Here is a 15958-nt window from a genome sequence, read left to right on the forward strand (position 1 = left end):
GATTCTTTACCACTGGACCACCAGGGAAGTCCCTCAGTGAGTTTTCTGAGAGACTGCCTCATCTAGATTAGGATGGCTCTTCCAGGGCAGATGCTATTGGGAGGTAGATTCCAGTTCAGAATAAGAACTTTCTAGCAACTACAAGCTATAGAGCAGAGAAATGGACTGCCTTAGATGTCATTAGACAACCTGTTGTTGGCAGTGGGACAGAAGCTGAGCAGCCAGTTGGGAAGCTATAAGGGATGGCAAGGTCCCTACCTGTGCTAGGTGTCAGACGGGGTGACCACCAAGTCAGACTAAGGGTCACTGCTCAATGGTAGAACTGGGTTCTTTTTTTTTTTAATTTTTATTGAAATATAGTTGATTTACAATGTTGTGTTAGTTTCAGGTATACAGCAAAGTGATTCCGTTTATTTATATATATATATATTCTTTTTGAGATTCTTTTCCATTGTAATTACAAGACTGGATTCTTGACAGCACTTTTCCTCTGCCAGGAAATGGAGCCAGAGCACAGTCCAGCCTTCATGCAGCCCTAATATCCAGGACTCCAGAAACTGTGAGGTCACCTTGAAGTCCCTGAAGGTCAGTGATTGAGGACAGTGTCCCAGTGGCCATTGAGCAGACGCAGGATTTTTAAATTGTTTTGTGGACAATTAAAATATCAGACTTACATCCCCTAAAAGCCCAACTTCCCGCATGAGTGTCTTGTTTTCTGTGTCTTAAGCCAACTCCTTTCTCTGGCCTGCACTGTTTCCCTGCCACGCTCCTCCTGTCACTGATGTTAACTCGGGGTCAAAAGGGCAGCTTGATGCCTTGGAGTCAATCAAGGTTGACCAGTAGGGCTTTTCTGCATCAGGACCGTTCCCTTCATTCTGCATGGAGTACCGGGTCTTTGTCAGACTGTTCAGCTTGGGACCTGCCCTGGGTTTCTGAGGAACTGTCACCTTCATTTATCCAGGTGGGTTCTTGTGCATTTGAGGCACTCTCTTCACCTATGACCTGCTCTTGTTCCTGATGCTTCAAACCTAGACCTTCCAGGCCGCAGAATGCAGGTTTTGCTTTATGCCACAGGCACCCAGGCAGAGGAACTCTGCCAGGCATTTGTCACTGCCATGCCCCAACATAGGCCAGGGTCGTCCTGGCCGGCTTCAGACAGTAGTGGAGAGTGCCCGTCCAAAGCCAAGAGGCAGTGATCAAACTCTGGTGTTGCTACTAGCTAGCTATGTGACCCCCAGGTAAGGATGTGGCCCTGAATCTCTAAATTATAATGAGTGTGACAGTTACTGATGTACCAGTCCCAGGGCTAAACATTTTTTATGCACTAATTCTTACCACAAGCCTGTTTTGTTTTGAAGGTGAGGAACTAAGGCTGGTGAAGGTTCAGTTGAGGTCACAGCAAATCAGTGGCAGAGCTGGCAGTCTCGAATCACTAACAACTGCCCACAGAGCCTCTTCCATACTGCCTGGGGGTGGTGATGCAGGGTCCCTCCTGTCATTGCTTGCAAATTCCTTTGTAGGCAGTGAAATCCAATTTTTTCTTTTTTTTTGAATTTTAGAATTTTTTTATACATCAGGTTCTTGTTAGTCATCCATTTTATACACATCAGTGTATAAATGTCAATCCCAATCGCCCAATTCATCACACCACCACCCCCCCCCCCGCCACTTTCCCCCCTTGGTGTCTATACATTTGTTTTCTACATCTGTGTCTCTATTTCTGCCCTGCAAACCGGTTCATCTGTACCATTTTTCTAGGAGTGAAACCCAATTTTCAATGCATCCTCATTTTCTGAGGTAGAAGGGAGAAGCCAGGCCTCTGTCACTGTCATGTCCCCTGGGGTATTCTGTGCAGCCACTTGTACAGCTTCAAAACCCTGAACATGGTTCTAGAGAGACCTTCCCAGCTGCCTGGCAATAAGCACATGGTCTTTCCAGGTGGTCTCTAGGGCCCTTCCTGCTTGCACCCCTCAGGCACTCCCTCACCTGATGCTAAGGTCCCCATGACATACCCTGATTACAGGAGAACATCTTCCTTTTTTGGGAAGCCTGGTCATGGAATTTGGCAGGGGATTTGGAGTGACGGAGAGGGCATTTATTTGCTGTGCTTTGCTAAACCTCAAAATCAAGGCATGTCCCTAGCCTGCCAGGCTACAGAATAGTAGACAGCACAGAGCAGAAAGTGTCAGCACCCAGAGGTACAGTCAAGGACTAGTACAGGCACAGGACCTCCTCTCCTTGTCCCTTGAGCCTGCTGGGCATTCTTCTGGAGAACATGGCCATCATCTTGTGTTTCCACCTCAGGACCACACTGGCCTGACAGGGAAGGTCAAAGAAGGAAGCAGTCGTGAGGACTGGGACACCAGGGAGCTCGTCGTTCCTCGGGGGGAACCACCGTGTCCTGCCCAGAAGGTCAGGACCGTGTCTCCTAAGTGGGAACAATTTCTTCTGCCACTTGGAAACAGCTCACATTTGGACACGGAGCCCCTGACCCCCCTGCAAAGAGGCCCCAGGCCAGCTCGAGCAGCATGGACTCAGCAGGGGACCCCCAGGACCCAGACCCCAAGGGAAGGCCTCTGCAGGACCCTTGGTGCACTCCAGCTTCCTCAGGCTACACACACTCCCACGCCTGGGCCCAAGAGGCTCTGCGGAAAAACCCCCGAGCAGTCAGGGGGCACAGGCCCTTGGGCAGAGGGTGGGGCCTTGGTCAAAGGGATGCAGGAGCCTTCTTCACTCCTGCGACTGTGTGACCTCTTTAAAACCGGAGAGGACTTTGATGACCATCTGTGAATTGAAACTAATGTGTTACTAATGTAGACATATTTGTTAAGTGAGCCCTTCTCCACTTGATCTCTGTGCCACTGGAAACAGGGCTCCCCAAGTTGCTTTTAAATAGTAGGACTAAGGATGACTGACTTATGGGAACTACCAAGAACCAACAATAAACATAACTATCAAACAGATCATCTCTCATCTCACCATCTCTGATTAAAGTGCTTATACCATTTAATTAAGATTGTTTACAAATATAACAGAATGGCTACAAAGCGATTTTCTTACTTTAAAAGCAGTTGACACATTGGGAAATGAGAGAATTACAGTAGTTGTGAAACAGGCAGTACTCAGTGAACAACATCAGTTCCCCTGTCAGCCCTTCTTTATTCCCAGATGTTTAGCCAAAGTCCTGAGCTGTCCTACCCTCTAGTAATCACTACAGCCCAGCCTCATTCCGCCCCAACAGAATGTTGGCTATACTCTAGACAAATTCAGAGTATATCAGATTTCTAGCAGAAAATCAGTTACATGTCAGGGTACTATAGTCATTTTAAAAAAAGCAAAAAAGCAGAAGGCCGTTAGGCAAGGTCTGTTCTGGACTGCTGGTGTAATCCTGCAGGGAGAGAGTGGGAATATGATGCAGTGTGGCCTCCGCGTCCTCCCCAGCAAGGAGTCTCTCACTCTGCCCCAGGGGGGCACCCCCGGCTGCAAGGAGCCGGGCACCCCCAGCTGCAAGGAGGCAGGCGCCCACAGGAAGCTGGTTGGAATTACCCCCTCGTGTCACTTGTTCTACTGCCCTAAATGGCTTTGTGCGTCCCCACCCCCCAGATTCTGGAAGAAGAATGCAGAGAAACTGGCCCTTACAGAGGCACTGGGGTTCTATACTAGCTTAACACAACTATGAGAGAAGAAAGGGGACACAGAATGGGTGAGCAGACTTTGTCACAACGGTGGTGGGTGTTTTGAATACTGGATGGTGTCTAGGGCAGCCCCGATGTCATAATCCTTGGTCTGTAGGAGCCTGGTGAGCCAGCCGCCTTCATCAGAGAACCCCATGGATAGCATCTGGGAGAGGGACTCAATCAGCCGGGGGTCCGCTTCTGCCAGAGAGAGTAATGACAGCCATAAGGAAGAGTCACTGGGCCCCAAATGTGACCTGTTATGTGGCAGCATCCTGTCCAGCCACCAAGTACCCAGGGCCTGCAGGGCCTGGCCCTTTTACAAGGTCTTAACCCTCACAGGGACCCTCCAAGGCAGGAACTGGCAACCTTTTTCTATACAAGGTCAGAGAATAAATATTTTAAGCTGCTTTGCAGGCTATGTGTCCCTGTCACAACTACTCAACTCTGCTGTTACAAGCATAAAAGCAGCCAAACAAAATGTAAACAAATGATCATCGCTGTGTTCCAGTAAAACTTATTTATGAACACAAATTTGAATTTCATCTAATTTTCCCATCTTGACTTTTTTCCAACCATTATAAAAATGAAAAAATCATTCTTGGCCCATAGGGCATAGTTTGCCACTCCCTGCTTTAAGGCAGAGAAGATAAATACTGGTAGCCCAAGGGCTAAATTTGGCCCATAGAATGGATTTCCACTTGAATACTGTTTTAAAAGTCATTGCCATGTGACAGTGATGAACCAGAGCAGGGTGTGAGTGGCCTCTTTTATTCAGTGAGTCCTCCAGGCTGGCACACTCTCCACCCGATCCTACTGCTTCCACGCCACCTACTTTACACGGTGGCTTCCTGCCTGGCTCCTACCGGAGCCTTGGCTAGGACCCCTGCTCCAAGGTCAGCACTTTCCATGAGGAAACAGTGAAGATGGACCCCAAGTCCACTTTTAGTAGTGCCAAAGCCAGCGCCGCCACCACATCACATCTGCCTTCGTAATTCTGGGTCTGGATGTTAAGTTTTAGAAAGCTGAGATTACTAAGGCTCAGTATAGACACAGAGGACAAAACCAACTCCCAATTTTCTCTTACGTCAACAGACAAGCCATGCAGTACAGAACATGATGTCTTTCTGTGTTGCTAAAAGCAAGTGATGGGATGCTCTGAACTGAAAAGATAGAAATACAAAATACTTGAAATCTCTTGCCTGGTGGCAAATGTGGGTACAATGCAGCTTCCTTCAGCCCTGTGGGTCCTTCCTGGGAAGGGTCCAGAGAGCTTGGCCCTTCAGATTCAGGCATCTGTAAAGACTGGAGTTCACCTGTAGATGGGTCCACCTCTTTTGAAGACAAATGAGTCCAGTCATCATCTCCTCCTGAACAGTTATCAGACTCCATCTGTTCCTGGAACAAAACCCCCCATGAGCACAAGGACAAGGACAACAGGCCACCTGACCACAGCCTGGGAGAGTCAGGGCATGGAGGACTGGAAAGAGGCTTTTGCTTTACAAAGTTCTAGCGGAGGGTTCACAGAACAACTTAAATGCCACCGACACTCTGCAACAGAAATGGGTCCCTCTGGCTGTGTGAGTGCCAGGGAAGGGCTGTGCCTGGGGTGCTGGGATAAGCTCTGGGCGGCCACAACCTGGGGATGGCGTGGGAGGGTGCTTGCCTCAGGCTGACCCCCTGACTCCAGGGCGATCTTGTTCACTTGCTCCACCAGAGACTGTGCCATGCCCTCCACGTCCCCGTCTGGCTTGCTGGGGTTGGAACAGCAGCTGCTTGTCTGAGAGCTACACTTCTCCTCTGGGGTGGAGCTGCCTGGGGAGGTGGGTGTCAGGCGGCTTCTCTTTCCTCCATGTTCCACGTCAATATCGACTTCAATGCCTGGAAGCCAAGGAGAAAACAAAAACTTGATTAATAGCTAGCATCCCAGGTGAGCTTCAGAGCCAGAAAGTCCATAAACAGACCTCGTTTTCCCCTAACCATGTAGGACAGCGGCTGCACAGCAGGCAGGGCCAGGCCCTTGGAACAGGGTGAGAGCCAAATACCACGTGTGGCCAGTACCACCTGTGCCACAGTGGTGAGGACCACATAAAGCATCGCACTTGCGTGCAGGGGCCTAGTGATGTGAAAAACATGCACACTGAACACACGAATTTTGTTTAGGCAGGCAGACAGCCCGTGCAAGCTCTGTGCAAGGCCCATGAGGCTGCAAGCACTGGCTGGTGTGTCTACCTCCAGTCTCTCACACTCTGGGGCACATGCTCACTGAGGGGAAGGGAGGGGACAATCACCAGGGCTATGTTTTTAATTATTTTTAATTTCTCAAAGGGCATGCCCATAGCTTAGAGTCAAACAATTTTAAAAGATTATATAGAATGGATAAACAACAAGGTCCTACTGTATAACACATGGAACCATATTCAATATCCTGTGATAAACCATAATGGAAAAGAATATGAAAAAGAATATATATATGTATTACTGAGTCACTTTGCTGTACAGCAGAAATTAACACATTGTAAATCAACTACACTTCAATAAAATTTTTAAAAAAGACTACAGTCTTCTATAGAAGATTCCCTGCCCCTCGCCACACAGCCTGGCCCACTCCCCAGAGACAGCTGTCAACCCACAAATGCTCTTTCTTTCTTGACTGCTCAAGTTTACTGCTTATTTCTTACTCTGGAAGATCAACACTTTACCACCCCTTCCCCTGTCCTTTCACAAACTCAAGTTTTGGTAAAAACAGCATTCAGTGTTTACATTAGTGCCACTACATAAATACTGTTCTTTGCTGGGCCAAGTACTGGCCTTATTTACTCTACAGTCTGTTTCTGTAGCAGTAACGATGTCCTCCTTTTCATTTGCTAACTTCCCCCTTATTCTCCCACAGCTTCTCTATAGTGTTTTCTACAACACAGGTTAAGTGTATCAGATACCGCATCCGTTCTGTTTTTTTCCCTGAAGACCACCCCTGGCGGGCATGGAGCTTCCAGCTCCAGCCTGGACAGGCAGCTCTCGGGGCCAGAGGCACAGCTACACCTTTCCTTCCATCCTGGCGACTCCTCTTGTCACTCTTTCATGTGTTGGGTACCATTTTCAAGCACCTCTTTCTTCATTCTGGGCTTATTTCTTCATTTTGGCCAGAGAAAGGGAGTTCAAGCCCAGGTAAGATGATTAAGACCCTTGCATTCCTGACAACTTTGTTCTGCTCCCACACGATCATTTTAGTTGGGTACAGAATTCGAGGTTGAAAAACCATTTTAGATGAGCCTTTTGAAGTCACTTGTCTTCCAGCTCTTGCTGTGCTCCTTGAATTCCCAAGCTTTTATAGCAACCTGGAGTGTTTCCAGAGTCTCTATCCCAAGGGTTCTGACACTTGACAATAACCTTTGGTGTGGGGTCTTTTTTAGTCATTGTCCAAGGCATTTGGGGTCCCTTTCGATCCAGAGGTTAATGTCCTTAGTGCCAAGAGACTGTCTTGTATTCTTTGTTCATTTCCTCCCTACAGTATGTTCTCTTTCTGGAATTCCTTCATCCTATATTGGACGTCCAGGATTAATCCTCAAATTATCCCGTCTTTTCTCTCCTTCTGCCTCTATTTGTTTTGCTTCTAGAATATTTCCTTGAGATGATCTTAAAATCTGAGACTTCTTTTGAAGTTGTCTTTTTTCTATTTTTTTTTTAATTTCCAAGAACATTCTTATTCTGTTCCTTTATGTTATCATTTTTATGGTATCCTGTTTTTCATGGATACAAATACTTTTTTGTATCTCACTGAGGATGTTACCATTCTCTTCCCTATTAAGTCCTTCCTCAAGTTCCTTCTTTCCCATGCATGGAGGTTTTCCCCAAACTGTTGGTGATCCATAGCTGTCTGATCCTAACGAGGCACTAAGGAAAAGATGATGGGAAGCACTCTCCATGGGGCCAGGGCTGTCATTATCTTCCAACTGCAGGCTGACAGGGTGCCCAGCCAGGTACTGGGATCCTAGGTGGCAGAGCTGTCAGATGCTCCTCTGGTGCATTCAGCCTCTCCTGAGCAGGGACTCCCCAGCTTCTGCTGGACTCTCTCATTCATGATGCCCAGTTTCAGGCTGGTGCCTCACCCTGCCCTGTGTCCCTAGTGTCCCCACCTCTGAAGCTTCCCTGGGTCAAGTGCTCCAGCAATTAAATTAAACACCAGGTCTCCTGCAAGGGTTGGCAAGGGCCAGCATCTGGCTGACTGGGACTTTGAAGTCTCTACATGATCCTTAATAGGCGTCTTCAACCCTCCCCTGGTTCCCTGGCCTTCTCTGGTCCCTGCACAGCCAGTCTTGCTTCTCAGTGGCATCTCTATGCAGGTGCATAGGTTTCTGATGCCTCCACTCTGTTGGTTACTGTTCTCCATCCACTTCCCATCTTCCAAAGTTTGATAACTTCATTTTATCTTGTCCTCTATTACTTTTTTCTCTTGTTCTTTATCCATGATGCTTTATATTTTTTCGTTTAATCCCTTCACTGTTATTTTAGTGGAGTTTGAGGAGCAAGCAGAGATGAAAGCAGGCTTAGCTACTGGTACCCCATCTGCAAAATTTAAATTGTTCTTCTTCCATTTCCCCCACAGCTTTTCATTAGGAAAAGGTTCAAGCAGTCAGAAAAGCTGGAAGAACAGTACAATGAATACCCATATACTTTCTCACTTTTCTAAATGGGTGAATGATGTGACACTTCTGTAAATGGATCATTGAGATTTTTGAACTAGGGTTTCTCCAACTTAATGATAATCTGAGACTTCAGGGCTTACAAGACTGTACCAGTCTCTGCCATGCTGTCCCCAAAGCCTCTGTGTGGGGGCATTTATGGAAGACCCCATGACGAGGAAGGGCCCTGCTATTTTACATCCTAGGTGTCGGTGCCTGCGACCTCCACCCTGGGCCTCACGGTGTTGCTCAGCTGGCTCTCACAGCACCTACCAAAAAAAGGCCTCAGGTTTGCACTTTAAAGCCACCGACTCTCTGCACACATTGCCCTCTGGGAGGTGTCAGTGGTTACATCCCCTCTGGGCCCATGCTCTGGGAACAAATGGTCCCTTGTAGGCAGTTAGCAGAGTAAGTCATCCTGTTAGTTCCTCATAAGAAAGGAAAATGCCCATAACTCCAACAACAGAGTTTAACCCATTCCTCGAATGGCTTTTGTCAATGGAAATTACTCAAAAATTATTTTACTGAAACTTTTCTTGTATTGTAGGGTTCCAGGCTCCTCCCTAGTTAGTAGAAACCAACTCCATCCACTTCGAAAGATCTGAAAAGGCCTTAATCCTTATCCCAAAAGACCTCTGAGCACTTGTGTCCTGAGTGGGGAATCCAGGTCAAGTTCTGAAACACTTCACAAGCTCAGATGGGTCTCGGGATGGAGAGCAAGCGTGACGCAGAGTCTCCTGGGAAGCCTTCAGAACACACAGACCCCAGGCCCTACCCAAGACCCACTTACCGAATCAAGGGACCTGGGACTCCGCACTCTTTTAAAGTCCCCTGCCTGAACCTAGACTTGGTATTGTGACTTCCCAGTTCATCTCATTCATTCTTTTAGTGAAAAACTTTGTTCTTCAGAATAGCTTTAATAGTTTCCATACACCAAATTATATACCAAAAAACCAAAAAAAAAACCCCAACCCTTTGTTGGTGATTCTGATACTCAGCCAGAACCACTGTCCATTTACTATCTTCCAGAGAAAAACTTCCCATGGCCCCTAAGTAGCAACCCATTAGTTGGAATTTCTTAAAATTCTACTATGTCTTTCACTTATGTCTTAAGTGAGTGGCAGGGTTTAGGGATAACCTATCTCCCAATTATTTCATCACTACTCCACTGTTACCCTCCTTAGAAAGCATTAAATATAGCAATTCTTTTTCCTCACTCTCTCAAGAACCTTTAACTCCAGTACAGAAACCATGTGTGAATTGAGCTATTTCATGTAGCAGCAATACCAAGATGTCACTGTTGCTTCAAAGCTACTTCAATGAGTGTGAACAGAAATGGTCTCAGTTTGGAAGCAATGGCAGTCATGCTCTGTGAGCCACAAGCTGGATGGCGGGTGGGGTTGGGCACCCTCCTACAGCATTCTTTCAGACATGGACACAACTTTTGGACAGACCAGGTGGGCACTTTCTGCCACTGCAGTCACAAAGATGAGCTCTCTTCTAGTCCAAGATCATGGATTCATCATAATCACCTTCATCAACTGATTCTTGCTGCCAAAACACAGCAAGTGCTTTCTAAATTCTTGGAGCTTTTGGCCTCAGGCCGGGCACACTACGGAGGCTCATCCACCCAGACACCTACCCTGGGCCTGCGCACTGGGAACCTGGCGGCACACAGAGAACCTTCCTCCCTTACTCCTTTCTCTCCGGCACCGGCACAAGACCAGCACTCAGGAAGCGCCAGGAAAGGTTGGGGGTTGCAAAAAGGGAGGAAAGGCAATATGGCATCTCAACTAACTACTCACCCAAGTCCTTGAAGAAACCCCAAGACTCACACTAGGAGAAATACAGACTGGTCTTCTCCCAAAGGACAAACAGGCAGAAGATGACAGGCCAGCCCTGCAACTGAGCCTGGGCACCCTCCCTAGTGGGATTACTCCAACCAAACGTTGGCTGATTCCACACTCCATGTGGAAAGCTCAAGAATCTGTCAGGGGATGCACCTTCAAGTGGCCTGTGGTGCAGCACTTGGCGAAGTTTGATATGTGGCAACACACCTTTGCGGTCTCAAGCACACATGAGCTGCCGCTCCTCTGCAGTACCCCAAGTGAAAGCCACACAGCAGCCACCTACACACTGGTCACCAAAATGCTCTGCTGGCATCAAAGGACGGACAGGCAACCACTTACCCAGAGGGCTCAGGGCAGCTGCCACACTCTCTCCTACATTCTTGAGGAAATTCACACTGGGATCCTCCGATGGACCAGAAGCTTTGATTTTAAAAAACAAAAACAAAGATACACTTAATTCAAAGCATGTCTCTCAATGACTGATACCCATTGCAGTCCTGTCACCTTCATCCCAGTAGCCCTCCCCCCGGGGCCTTGTCCCAGCAGCCTACACTCCAGTGCTTCCCTCTCTCCCTCCCTCTCTAGGCCACCTCCTGGGCCCCTTCGTCCTTCAAACCACTTCCCCTTCTGCTCCCCCTTCATCTGTGTTCCTGGTGCCTAGGTACTCCGCAGGGGGCTCAGTACATACAGTATAAAATATTATTTACTCGAATCAAACATCCCCATCTTTGTCTCTAAAGATAAAGTGAATCAAAGGACACAGTAAGATTAATAAAATCAGAATAAAACCAGAATCCAAAAGTTCAGAATGCAAGCTATATGTAAGTTTTTGACTTGGGGACTGTTTTACAAGACTCGTGCAAATTTGGCTCTGACTTTCCTGACAGCTAGCATAAAAGAGAAGGGAGTACACTGCGGAGATGCAGGTGCTGGAGGGGGCCTCCCGTCTATATGTGAGGACCACCTCAGAGGGCAGCATGAGGAGATGGGCAAGGGCAGATGCATTAGTGGCCTTGGGCACTTAGGCGCCTCAGTTTTCCCACCTGTACAATGGAGATAATGCTCCACACTTTGCTGGGTTTTGTGAGGATTAAATGCCAGGAATGGCCATGAAGTGCCCAGCCCAGCCATAGGCACACAGGATTTCAGGACACAGGGAAGGCCCTCCAGCTCTGCCAGCCCTCACATCTCGCCCTTCCGAGGCCAGCAGACACAAGCCTCACCTGATTCTGCAGCGGGGCCAGGGTGGGCATCCCCCGCTCGAGGAGGACGTGGGCTCCAGTTCCCCGGTGGGCCCATCTCCCAGCCAGGCCACCCAAAGTGCCCGTGTTTCAGCTTCCGCAGCCAGCGGCTGTGAGAGAAGCCCTGGGGAGGGGTAGACAGAGGGGCAGGGTGGTGCCAGGTCAGGGGGCTCCTGCCACCCTGCACCCACCCCGAGCCCACAGGGAGGCCCCACTCACCTCAGAAGGGCGCCCAAAGGGGCTGGGGAAGGCAAGCTTGCTGTGCTCCCTGTGCATGCCCTTCCCCTCGCAGACAGAACATAGATCGTAGTCAGGACAGACGCTGCACTTGTAGCGGGTCCCCACCACTGGCCCGTTGCAACCATCACAGATAACGTTGGGGTGCACCATGTTTCGGGGCACCTCCTGAGCACACGGGGGTCGGTGGTCCCGCCGGCACTCCTTCTTCTCTGCAGGCAGGGCAGAAAACCATGACACTCTTTGTGAGCCACGGAAGACTCCTGCTTGTCAGCGCTATGGGGCCATCACAGTCAGCAGGTCCCTCATGCCACCCTTCAGACACCGAATCCAGGCGAATTCACTTACTCAAGTGACAACAACAACACAACCTCAGAGCCTGCTAGGAGGTTCTCAATCCCTGCGCCTGTGACCTGGGGATGAGTGGCCCAGGCAAGAGCAAAGCAACAGAGAGTTGTGTCTGCATGGCTTTGGCCTTGCCCCGCACTAAAATAAACCCTCAGCTCGTGAGCACAATCAAGAGTGAACCCAGGGACTTCCCTGGTGGCGCAGTGGTTAAGAATCCGCTTGCCAATGCAGGGGACACAGGTTCAAGCCATGGTCCGGGAAGATCCCACATGCCATGGAGCAACTAAGCCCGTGCGCCACAACTACTGAGCCTGCGCTCTAGAGCCCGCGAGCCACAACGACTGAAGCCTGCATGTCTAGAGCCAGTGCTCTGCAACAAGAGAAGCCAACGCACCGCAACGAAGAGCAGCTCCCGTCGCTGCAACAAGAGAAAGCCTGCGCACAGCAACGAAGACCCAATGCAACCAAAATGAAAAATAAATTTATTAAATTTATTTTTTTAATTTATTTTATATATATATATTTTTAAAGTGAACCCAGAGACCCTCCGACCTCACCCCCTGTGGTGGGCATGTACTCCTTTTTCAGGCCAAGCACAGCGATGACTATGGCCCTGTCTTAAACAGCCTTCAGTCTCCTCTCCCCTTCTTTAGGGGAACGTCTCCATAACCTCAAGCCAGTTGTACTCAGCAGGAACACCTGGCTTCAGGCTGCCCCTTACCTTTAATGTAAATACGGAAGATGTCGTCCTTCACATATGACATCGCCATCTTCAGTTCCTCGTCACTGGAGAAGGCAACCAAGTCTCCGTCCTCATCTAGATTGTTTAAAAGACAGCAAGTGAGCACCCAGGGCCTCTCAGTTGGACACAAGCTGCTGAAAAGGGCTGAGGCCAGTGCAAAAGGGGCACTTGTAGGGCTATAAACTGAAGCCCACTTGTCTGAGCCAGGGGAAAGTAGGGCTGAGGCCAAACTGCCCATTCACTCTGCCACTGCCTGGAGAGCAAGTACTCCAACCTGGACCCGGGGCGCACACGAGAGGCAGAGTACGTGTGTGCAGACGCAGCAATGGTAGCACCTGGCCACCTGCCACTCTGCCTCTGCACTAGCTGCCCCATCAGAAAGGTGCTGTCTCCATCCACATCCAACCAGATCCAGCCCCTCATCAACTGTGGGAGATCCCCATCTGTGACCTGCTCGTCAGGGGTCCAGCACCTCCAAAGGCCTTGGATCTCTTGTGTCTTAGGAGAGTAAAGTAGAATGCATCTGCCTGCTTCCTCCCCCAACAAAGCTAAAATTACGTATTTATATGTAGTCTCTAGTTTTTAGATGTTGGCTCAAATGGTTTAAAGCATCACCATGCAAGACAAACCACACCATACATCTGCAGGCTGGTTCAGGTCTATGGGTCACCAGATGCAACATCTACCATAAAAACAGGGGCTGTGTCAAAAGGTGGAAACAACCCAAATGTCCATCAACTAATACACAGCTCAACAAAATGTGCTGTGTCCATAAAATTGAAACTTTCCCAGCCCCCAAAAGGAATGAAATACTGATACATACTACAACATAGGTGAACCTTGAAAACATTATGCTAAGTAAAAGAAGCCAGTTACAATAGACTACATATTTTTACAGGAAATGTTCGGAATAGGGAAATCCATAAACAAAGTAGATTAGTGGTAGTTTAGGGCTGGGGGTATGGGATGATGGGGATGGGAGGATAGCTAAAGCGCAGAGTTTCTTTATAAGGTGATGGAAAGGTTCCAAGATGACTGTGATAACGGCTGCACAAATCTGTAAATATGCCAAAAACTGTACACTTTAAATGGATGAATTCTATAGTATGTGAACTGTAGCTCAATAAAACTGTTATTTTAAAAAAAGGTGGAAGAAATCCAAAAAAGAGGGGATATATGTGTATGTATGCCTGGTTTACTTTGCTGTACAGCAGAAACTAACACAACATTGTGAAGCAACTACACTCCAGTAAAAATTTTAAAAATAAATAAACAACGATCTACTCTGAAAATAAATAAATTTTAAAATTTGGGGCCCTGGCAAGATGGCAGCAGTCCTGAGGAAGGTCCTAGCACGGACCCACCTACCGGCAGGCCCGCCTCCGTCCCAGTCACAACAACTTCCCCCAACCCCACCCCCAGCAGCCACCAGTCTTGCCAGCGCAGCTAGAAACTGAGCTGGCTCCTGGGCTCTGTCCCTACACCAACACTTCTCAAGAACGTTTTCATCTGGTTCCTCTATCCACTGCCAATGGGATAACGTCTGGACTCCGCCTGGTCTTGGGCGTTCTGCGGTCTGTCCCCGATCTCCCCTCCCAGCCGCCGGCCCGGAACTCGCGGGCCAGGCCGCACAGCTGAGTCCTCCTCCCCAGCCAGCCCTTCCTCCTAGTCTGCCGGCCCAGGCTCTTCCGGGTTATTATCACAACCCCCACCTGGCACTAGCAGGCCCAGACTCGGCAGCAACAAGATGTCACTGTAACCTGAGTGCCCCTCTGACCACCCTGTGCCTGCTCGCGAGCCGGTGAGGACGCCCCGGTGCGCCTTCGCCAAGATCTGCAACATCATGGCGGGCGGGGGTGGGGGTGGGGGAGGAGGTCTCTTACGCCGCCAGGCCTGAGATCCGCCCGGAGAGCCTGGCAGCGCCTGACCCTACTAGGGCCGGCTGTAGTCACCACTCCTCGTCACCAGGATGGCACCCGAAGCCGAACTAGGGACCCACGCGGGCCGCCGTCCACCCAGCGAGCAGCCAGAGCAAACCCCCGCAGACGCCACCAGGCCCGACGAGAAAGAAGAGACAGCCACCCCGCCAGCAGAGCAGGACTGCGTCACGACCCCGCGCCGCTGCCTTAGGGCGCCCGGCCGCTCACCGCGGTAGTGTGCCTGGAAGCCGCCGGGCCGTAGTACGGGGAACAGGGCGGCCACCCGGCTCAGCAGCCGCTCGCAGGGCCGCGGGCCAGCTGTGGACTCAGCTTCCGCTTCGGGCTCCGGGCTAAAACAGAAGCTGAAGCGGCGGATCTCGCGGGCTGCGTCCTCCTTGCCCAGAAGGTAGGCCTTCACGGTGAGCGACGCCATCACCGCCGGTTGGGAAGCAGGAGTGGAGCCGCTGGGGAACTGCTCAGGCGTGCGGCTTTTGTAGGGCACTCTGGGAGCCCCGCCCTCCCCACTTCCTGGGGGCGGGGTCTGAGCGCGCCCGGTCCAGCCCTTGTCGCCAGGCCGTCGCGCGCGAGCCACCCTGAGGGAGCCCCAGGCTCACTACAGCCTCCTCGCCGCCGGGCCCCCTCATTGCCGCCCCCTTTCCTTATTGCCCCTAATGCATCAGGGACCCCAAGAGGCCGGCCCCGCAGTCCGACATCTCGGTCTGGCGCCCGCCTCTGCACCTAGGGAAAGGGACCGGCCAGGGTCCCGCCCCAGATCCCTCGCAGGTCTGGTCCCGGCCGTGACTCAGCAGAGCAGAGCCCAGGCCGCCCGGAGATGGCCAGTGCAGGAGGGAGGTGGACAACAGAGGCCGGAAGCCAGGAAGTTCCTAGGCGCTCAGCGAGCACCGCCAGCTAGAACAAATTGGCTCCCGAGGTGCTGTCCTGACCTTGTCACTCTTGGCAGCCGACCCCATTCGAAGCCATCGGCTTTTCAGGTGGCAGCCCACTCCGCCATCCCCAGCATCCTCCATGACTGTCCCTTACTGAGTTGAGGGACAGACCCCCAACTGAAGCCTGAGCACCAGAGGAGCTCCCAGTTTGATAGGGGGTAGGGTTGAGAAGTGCCAGAAGGGTGCAGGATCTTCCCATCCCCACCTGACTGGAGGGCCTGCTAAGGCTTCCTGGAGTCTCAGTGGCCACCAAGTGTTCACTGCAGCCCAAGAGACTCCTCATTGGCGCCTGGACACCCACTAGTCAGCCGGTGGTGC

At 50.3% G+C, this 15958-nt stretch overlaps 2 protein-coding genes across 5 annotated transcripts in view; one reads left to right on the top strand and one right to left on the bottom strand.

The window, feature by feature from the left end:
* The window catches only part of MRNIP (MRN complex interacting protein), an 18022-nt gene extending 14688 nt beyond the window's left edge, over positions 1-3334 (top strand). For 3 of the 4 annotated variants that reach the window (XM_029216563.1, XM_029216564.1, XM_029216566.1), the window contains 3 exons: positions 498-585; positions 860-961; positions 2305-3334. In XM_029216563.1, coding sequence (XP_029072396.1) covers positions 498-585; positions 860-961; positions 2305-2790 — 676 coding nt within the window. In that variant the 3' untranslated portion in view covers positions 2791-3334. The remainder of the gene's footprint in view (positions 1-497; positions 586-859; positions 962-2304) is intronic. The other variant, XM_029216565.1, reaches the window with a different exon arrangement.
* SQSTM1 (sequestosome 1) lies at positions 2986-15183 on the bottom strand. Its single transcript, XM_029216562.1, has 8 exons — positions 14922-15183; positions 12754-12849; positions 11667-11896; positions 11430-11571; positions 10546-10626; positions 5341-5555; positions 4877-5072; positions 2986-3875 (listed from the first exon to the last, which is right to left on the bottom strand). Exons 1-8 carry the CDS (start codon positions 15124-15126, stop codon positions 3718-3720), a joined length of 1323 nt encoding a protein of 440 aa, XP_029072395.1. The 5' UTR covers positions 15127-15183; the 3' UTR covers positions 2986-3717.
* Positions 15184-15958: the final 775 nt, after the last annotated feature.

This window comes from Monodon monoceros, unplaced genomic scaffold (assembly GCF_005190385.1).
Source record: "Monodon monoceros isolate NGI ecotype Baffin Bay Population unplaced genomic scaffold, NGI_Narwhal_1 Super_Scaffold_12, whole genome shotgun sequence".
Taxonomy (NCBI): Eukaryota; Metazoa; Chordata; class Mammalia; order Artiodactyla; family Monodontidae; genus Monodon; species Monodon monoceros.

Coding starts and splice junctions, on each gene's coding strand:
- SQSTM1 (XM_029216562.1), bottom strand. CDS start 15,126: ATGGCGTCGCTCACCGTGAAGGCCTACCTTCTGGGCAAGGAGGACGCA. Junction 10,627..11,429: donor TGGCCCCGCTGCAGAATCAG/GTGAGGCTTGTG, acceptor TTAAAATCAAAG/CTTCTGGTCCATCGGAGGAT. Junction 5,556..10,545: donor AGCTGCCCTGAGCCCTCTGG/GTAAGTGGTTGC, acceptor CTTGGCTTCCAG/GCATTGAAGTCGATATTGAC.